General features: G+C 40.6%; 1 protein-coding gene across 1 annotated transcript; it reads right to left on the reverse strand.

Moving 5' to 3' along the window:
* Positions 1 to 5,159: 5,159 nt before the first annotated feature.
* LOC141649827 (uncharacterized) lies at positions 5,160 to 7,415 on the reverse strand. The gene is made up of 4 exons (XM_074458505.1): positions 6,896 to 7,415; positions 6,005 to 6,169; positions 5,743 to 5,828; positions 5,160 to 5,633 (listed from the first exon to the last, which is right to left on the reverse strand). Exons 1-4 carry the CDS (start codon positions 7,413 to 7,415, stop codon positions 5,430 to 5,432), a joined length of 975 nt encoding a protein of 324 aa, XP_074314606.1. The 3' UTR covers positions 5,160 to 5,429.
* Between the last annotated feature and the right edge of the window lie 274 nt (positions 7,416 to 7,689).

Consider the following 7,689-nt stretch of genomic DNA (forward strand, 5'->3'; position numbering starts at 1 on the left):
AAACAATTTGCATCTTTCTGATGATCTTGAAATGAATCTGTTCAAGGCTGCTATTCTTCCAGTCAGCTTTTGTATGTCTTTGACTGTCTTTGGTGGTTCTAGCTCCAGGATAGCTTTGATCTGTTCAGGGCTGGCTTCTATTCCTCTTTTTGTCACCATGTAGCCCAGGAATTTGCCTGCTGAGACTCCGAAGTGGCATTTTTGTGGGTTGAGCTTCATATTGAATTTTTCCAGATTTTTGAAAGGCTACTTCCGGGTCTTTGACGTGGTCTTCTGCCTTTTTTGATTTGACTACCATGTCATCTATGTAGACTTCCATGGTGTCTCCTATCTGATCTTTGAACATCATGTTGACTAGCCTTTGGTAGGTTGCACCTGCATTTTTTAATCCAAAGGGCATAGCAGTATAACAATATATACCTCTTTCAGTGATGAAAGTTGTGCTTTCCTGGTCTGCTGGGTGCATTTTTATCTGATTGAATCCGCTGGAGGCATCCATGAATGTCAACATTTCGTGGCCTGCAGTGGCATCTACCATTGCATCGATGTGTGGTAGGGGAAATGTTTCTTTTGGGCAGGCTTTGTTTAAGTCGGTGTAATCTACGCAGACTCTCCATTTGCCATTTTTCTTTTGGACGACTACCACGTTTGCAAGCCGGTCGGGTACATTACTTCCCTGATCATTCCCATGTCCAATAGCTTGTCAACTTCTTGGTTGATGATTTCGTGCCTCTCTGCAGCAAATTTTCTTCTCTTTTCTTTGTACAGGCTTAAAGGATTTGTCAATGTTCAACTTATGAGTAATAACATCAAGATCTCTATACCAGTCATATCAAAATGTGACCAAGCAAAACAAGACATTTTAATTTTGAGAAAGCCGACCGATTTGGTCCGATTGAGTCGGGTGCATCGACCCTACAAGTACTTTCCCCGTCGGGAATTCTGGGTCTAATGTGACTTCTCCTGTTTCCATCTGTGTTTGTGCTATATATTCTTCCCTGACAGGTGACTTTAATTGCTATGCAAGGGACTTACCTGACTTTGAGGGTTTCAAAGCCTGAGTGTAACATTCCTGAGCCGTCCTTTGTTCTCCTCTGATGGTGGTTATCCCCCATTCTGTCGGAATTTTCAGGCATTGATGGTATGTTGATGGGATTGCTTTGACATTGTGGATCCATGGTCTGCCCAGGATTACATTATACGAGGATATGCAATCCATTACTCCAAATCTCTCATATGAAGCCACACCTTCCACATAGGTAGGCAAGCTGATTTCTCCCAAGGTGTTTTTTGTTTCTCCACTGAATCCAACCAGGACGCTGGATTTCTTGATGATCTTCCCTTCGTCTATCTTCATAGCTTTAAGGACGTCAAGCATCACCAGGTTGATTGAGCTTCCTCCGTCTATCGGGATTCTTGACACTTTTCTTTGTGCCGATTTGCATTGTGATTACCAGTGTGTCGTGGTGTAGATCTGATATTCCTTGCAGATCCGAGTCATCAAAGGTAATAGCAGGTAATGACTTGGATCTGAGAGGAGGTTGGAGTCTGGATTCCCTGGATATTCTTTTGGCGGCTGAGCTGGTCAGTCCACAGATTTCTGATCCTCCATTTATGAATTTGACTTCATAGATGGGAGGAGGAGGAGGAGGATCTCTCGCTTTCCTTCCGGGTCTCTCTTGTTTTGTCCTTCATCTTTGTTCTTTGGCTGCTGGATTATGTCTTTCAAGTAGCCTTTCTTTAGAAGATATGCCACCGTTTCCCGAGCCGGATGCATTCTTCGTGGTGTGTCCGATGTCCTGATGGAAGTCACACCATCTTGTTGGATCTTTCCTGGGGTTGTCGGATTTCTTTGGCCATCTGACTGTATCTCCCAGGTTTTCCAGGCGTTTGATTAATCCTGCAGTATTAATAGAGAAGTTATATTCAGGAATAGTTGGAAGGCTAGAAAGATTACCTTTATGTTCTTGTGCCATATTGACTTCAGATCGTTCAGGCCTGGAATAGGGTGCTGATCTGGGATTGCCTCCTTTCTGGTAGGAGCTTTTCCTGTTAGTATGTCCATAGCCTTGCTTTCCTCCGGATGAGTTCGTCCTGAAGTTGAGGTCTTCTTCTAATCTGACATGCTCTAAGGCGATGGATTGAACAGTGGCAAAGGTTGGACATGCTTTCTTGGTCAGATCTGCATAGATGTCACTGTCAAGCAGGACTCCTTGCCTGAATGCTTCTACCGCTGTTTCTTCATCACATCTGGGAATGGCCACCTTTTCTTTGACAAATCTGGCCAGGAATTCTTTGAGAGATTCTTCAGGAAGTTGCTTTATCCTGAACAGGTTACTGGGTCTCTTGGCCATATCTCTGCTACTTGCGAATTGTTGATTGAAGGCATTGATCAATTCTGCAAAATTCTTGATACCTCCATTTGGGAGATTGATGAACCATTGTAATGTCTTGCTCCGGTCGGGGTTGTGCCAAAGCCTTTGCACATGCGGACTTGCCTGAGTTCACCGGGTATTGAGGCAACAACATTTTTGTTTGAATATGGCAACATGATTTTGTGAATCGGAGGTTCCGTCATAAGTTCTCATGGACGGAACAAAATTTCTTGGGAGATCAATCTTTGCAATTTCATCCGCAAAGGGTGAATCAAAAGTCTGTCGACTTCTACTTGACCACAGTGGGTCCGGCACTCCGGGTATATTTTCTATTTTGTTGTGGAGTTTTTGGATTTCTGAAGCATAGCCATCATTATTGTCTTTGCTTGTTTTGTTTGTCTCATCATTGGGAATGGTTGAGTGCTGATAATGTATCCTTCTCCGGGGTACCAAAATTAGAGAAGTCTATGTTTTTGATAATGGATGAGAATGGGGTTCCTGGTTCGAATCTGGTCTTGGAGCCCGAAGCCCGATTTTCCAATTTCTTTTTCAGGCTAGACTCGATTCCTTGACCTATTGATTTACCACTGAGCCGCCCTCTCTTGGATTGTTTCCAATTCTTTGATCTTGGCCAAGGCGGCCGCTAATTGTTGTTCTGCGGTGAGTTCCACCATTTTTGTGTGTGAATGTTAAATGAAAGATGATAAGGAGAATTTTATTGGTTGAAGAACTAGATGCCCCACGGTGGGCGCCAATTGTTTTAGCAGGATTTTCCTGGAAGGATCCGGCTTGATTATATAGTAATCAGGGTATCTAGTTCTATATGACTGGAATAATACGATTAAATAACAAAGGAAGAATTAAGTATAAGGAATAACGTTTTTATTATCTTGATAAACCGGGTACAATATTGTATGTATATCTGAATATTCAAGAGTAAAAAGAGATAAAGTGTAAAATAATTGACTAAGATTGATCCCCTTTACAATTGTTAGATTCTGCTATTTATAGTTCTACAAATGCTACCGTTGCCTTTTTCTTCAACGTCTTTCTCCATTATAGGAGTCATTCTTGCGGATTAATAGGGCATGCTCCCTATTTACTCGCTTGACCCGTTCCAATCTCAACCAATTTTTAGCCTTTCCTCTTCTTTCCGTCCAAATTCATTGATTATATAGTTTTAAGTTTGGACTTGGTCTTCCTTGAGAATAGGGCACGGTTATTTGACTTATACAATTATATTTCTTGTTTATCTTCTTAATCCAAATTTCTGCTTCAATACTCGCCAAGCTATTCCATACCGACCATCGGGCTCTTCTTCCAGGATTTAGTGGCCGCTTGTTATAATATTTCTCAACACTAGATAACAGATTAGATTTGTCCGGTCCTCGTCTTAATCAATCGGCCTTGTTAAGTCGAGGCCAGGTTATGGTCGAACCGAGGCTAAATCGGGCCTAACAATTGCCCCTTGACATTTTACCCGTCTTTGGATCCGGCCAGGTGAGATGTCAACTTTACCGGTTAAACAATAAGAAGAGTCATATTTATTCAGTGACTCTTAGACTCCTACTTACCGTTGAACACTGCAACGGCTAAATGACATCATGCTGACAGTTTTGCAATTCCTAGGTTTTTCATGCCGTTATTCATCCTGTCGTTCTTTGCTTGGTATTCACGTATATTTTTTATATATTCAGTATTTAGGTCTTCTGCTAGGCTGGCCAGCTTTTCTGCGAAGGATTTGAAGGTCAGTGGCTAGGATTGCTTTGAATGTCCAAGAGCCGGGAGGCTAGTGGGAGCGACAAAACGCTTGATATCCTGGTTTCTGAGATTCAGCCTCTTCAAGATCTCCCCAGGGTAATTTCACCGGAGATTGTCCAGGCTCAGAAAAGAAAGAGGGAAGATGATATCTTGGCAGAGGAGGAAGGAGAGAAACAGCCTATCCCGGCTCAGCCAATCAGGAGTATAAGGCAAGTGCCTGCTAGGATTGATCACATGGATGATGCCCGGGCTCGGATAGATGAGTTTTCTGCAAAGATGAGCGACCAGCTATTGTCTGCTAGTACCCTTGAGTCGTCTACCAGGGTGGTTTCTATTCTGACTTCTCTTGTAACAAGGGCTGCTGAACTTGCTTCCCAGGCTAGGGAGGTTAGTTGTAAAGGGATATTTTTAATTGTTTATGTGCTTTTTGTTTTACCTTGTATTTGGCTAATTGATTTCACGAGGAGTATCAAAAATACTCGAATCCTGACCTCCTTGCCTTGGTCCGTAATTCCTTGGAGCACCAGAGTAGGGATTCCCATACGAAGTAAGACTGCTGATACAAACTATATATACTGTAAGCATGAGCATTCTAATCTGTGCTCATACTAGAGGCACCGCAACACTATCCAATATTTCACATATTCTATGTCATGATCAAGCAACGAATACTGTAAATTTGATCCGCATTTGCAAAAGCTGTTTTCTAAACTTCGAGATTGATATATCACAGAATTCTGCAAACTTAATCAAGTCAACAATCCGAGTAATGTGTCGGCAAAGTAAACAAGCAATTGTTCATTTCAGTTAACTTATCTTGATCGCTGCATACTAATTTGGCCTTGTGATTTTTGAGTCCCTTCAATATCAAGTGAACAATTCAGTACATATATCAAGCACCATGCTATATGATGACTATACGGCTGTTTGCCGACTGAACACAGCAATAGATTTGAAAAAGCAGAAACATAGAAGAAGGGACTTCAATAAGATGTAATCTAAGACAGCAAGGTATCTACTATATGACGCATATCACTTGCCATTCATTGAGCATATTAACAATGTATCTAGGCGGTCTACAACTGTTGCGATTGCAGAATGAATCCCGCAAACGATCAACTAAGCTCTGACAATGCGTTTGTAGAAAGATGTATACTAGATCAAGTAAAGAACTGTAACAGCAGTATGTGAACATTACAAAGCCAAGCATCACATGAGAATGTAGACTTTAGTGTTGTAATATAGCAGTATGACAGAATAACAGTAACTGAGCAGGCTAACACCCGGTGATTATTATGGGACGGGTTCCCTCATATACTCCAGATACCCAAAGTTTTCGATGAAGAACCTCAACACGATGTATGTGGGCTGCTCTGTATACAGGCTCACAGCGAGTGCAGTGTCCCTAAGAACTGCGTTGTTCAACCAGTCATCATAACCCCATTTAAACATTGCACGGTAGCTCTTCCCTGGTTCAGTGCCTTGCCTTCCAGGGGCCTGCAATAAATGAAATAAACGAAATTTCCTTTTAATTTTGTACGGTGTACTACAAAATGGACCATATATTCCTTTGTCGAAAAAATATGTATGGTGTTTGAGTTGTTACCGTATACATGGTACAATCTTTTTTCCATGTGTCCTCAGGATGTCCTGTCGTTAGCGTTGCAGTATTGTCCATTATCTCGACCAAAACTAATACAGTACACAATAAGAGAAAAAAACCGGGGTATTAATCCAAAGGCAGTGATTTATTAAGTGCATAAAATCATACTCCTAGATTGTTAAATTTTCCGATTTAGAATTACACATAATCTTCGGGCTTTTGTCATTCCCAAAAACGAGTATGGATTATAGTAAGAAATAAGAACCTTGATATGGGGACCATTGAAGTAAATATTGAAGCATCGTGAGGTAGTCATCAGGTAGTACAGCAGCCTCACAGGTCCGATCCCTCTCAGGAAACTTTGGAATTTGATCATTTTCATCATTGTTTTCAAGTAACCTAATACTAATTCCTATAACAGGTATAATTCCTGCGCACGAACAATCAAATATCAATGAATGAGACGGTCAAAAATCAATGTATCAAATCAACTGCTGCGTCTGATAAATAAGTCATTGCTAGTTTTAGGTAGAAGTAATTAGAGATCAGAAAATCCTTCATCGATGGCAAATTTGTAACTTATTAAACTTGAAAAAACCAACTAGCTCGTCATCAACAGTTAAGATTATCCGGTCTCACATGATAAAATGAGAGGTCAGGTAAAGTTTGGGATTTTAGCATTGTTTTCGAGTATCTTAACAGAAAACCGTATAGCAACTTCTAACAGAAAATCAAACATCGAAAAATGGGACAGCAAAGATTACTGTACCTACCACAAATATTGAATCTCCTACTCCGTTAAATAAAGAAGCCATGGCTACTTACATCCTTATAGTTAGATGTCATTAGAACTGTCGAGTTGTCAAGAAACAACATTCAACAGTGGAAAGTTTCCAGCAATGTAAAACAAATAACTGAATTTGTTATAAGTCACAATTGGCCTAACGAAGTTCATCATTATCGACAGTCAAGATTATCTTGAACTAAAACTGCAGACCATATTAATTGGTTTCTAAGGCATTCATGACAAAAAAATCGAGCAGTTCATCATTGACAGTCAAGATAATATCTTGGACTAAGACTCAACAATAATCTCAACGAACAATAACAGCAACCATAAACCGAACCAAAGAAAGAGAAAGAAGGAAGATGTTACCGAATGTATAGAAGCTGAGATCCTTACACCCGCTGACATGGAACATATACAATGGACTGCTATCGTTAACATTTCTCAATTCCCGAGACAGTTCAGGTAATTTGACAATCTTTCCCTCTATTGGCTCGCTGCATTCAAAATCAGATGGTTTCAAGCATACATGCCCAAAATCTTTGTCAACCCAGTTCTGAACCGTGACATTAAACCCACTCACGTCGACATCAATCCTTAGTAATCTTTGCGGATTAAGTGCAGGATCGCTAAGACCTTGAATTGCAAATTTAAGTTGCCAGGCATATTTGAAACTGCAAGCAAACGAGAAGAAATGTGGTGGAAGCTGTGAAGATCCGCCAATGTTAATGGGGTCCGCTAGTGAGGATCCAGTGAAATTAAGTTGATGTAAAGATTCGGAAACAATGTCAAACGTGGTTCTTGCTCGTTTTATAGGTGGTTCATCAACATCAGTTGAAGAAACAGGCTTGGGGACTGGTGGATTTTCGTTCTTGGAGGAGTTTGACATGGCGAAAAGAAGAGACGGAAAAGCAGACAGAATTCGAGATGTTTGTTTTTCTGATTTTGCAATTTGTGTTAGAAATGGTGTTTTATTGTAAGGAGGTAGTAGTTATATACTCCCTCCAATTCTATATATTCTTCCCTTTGTTTGGGGGCACGAGAATTAAGGAGAATAATAAAATAAGAGTAAAAAGTTGGGTGGGGTTTGATAGTAGGAGAGAGGGATGAATAATTATGAGTTAAATAAGAAATGGTGGGGCCAAAATATTAAAGAAAGTAAT

This window comes from Silene latifolia, chromosome 1 (genome assembly GCF_048544455.1).
Source record: "Silene latifolia isolate original U9 population chromosome 1, ASM4854445v1, whole genome shotgun sequence".
NCBI lineage: Eukaryota > Viridiplantae > Streptophyta > Magnoliopsida > Caryophyllales > Caryophyllaceae > Silene > Silene latifolia.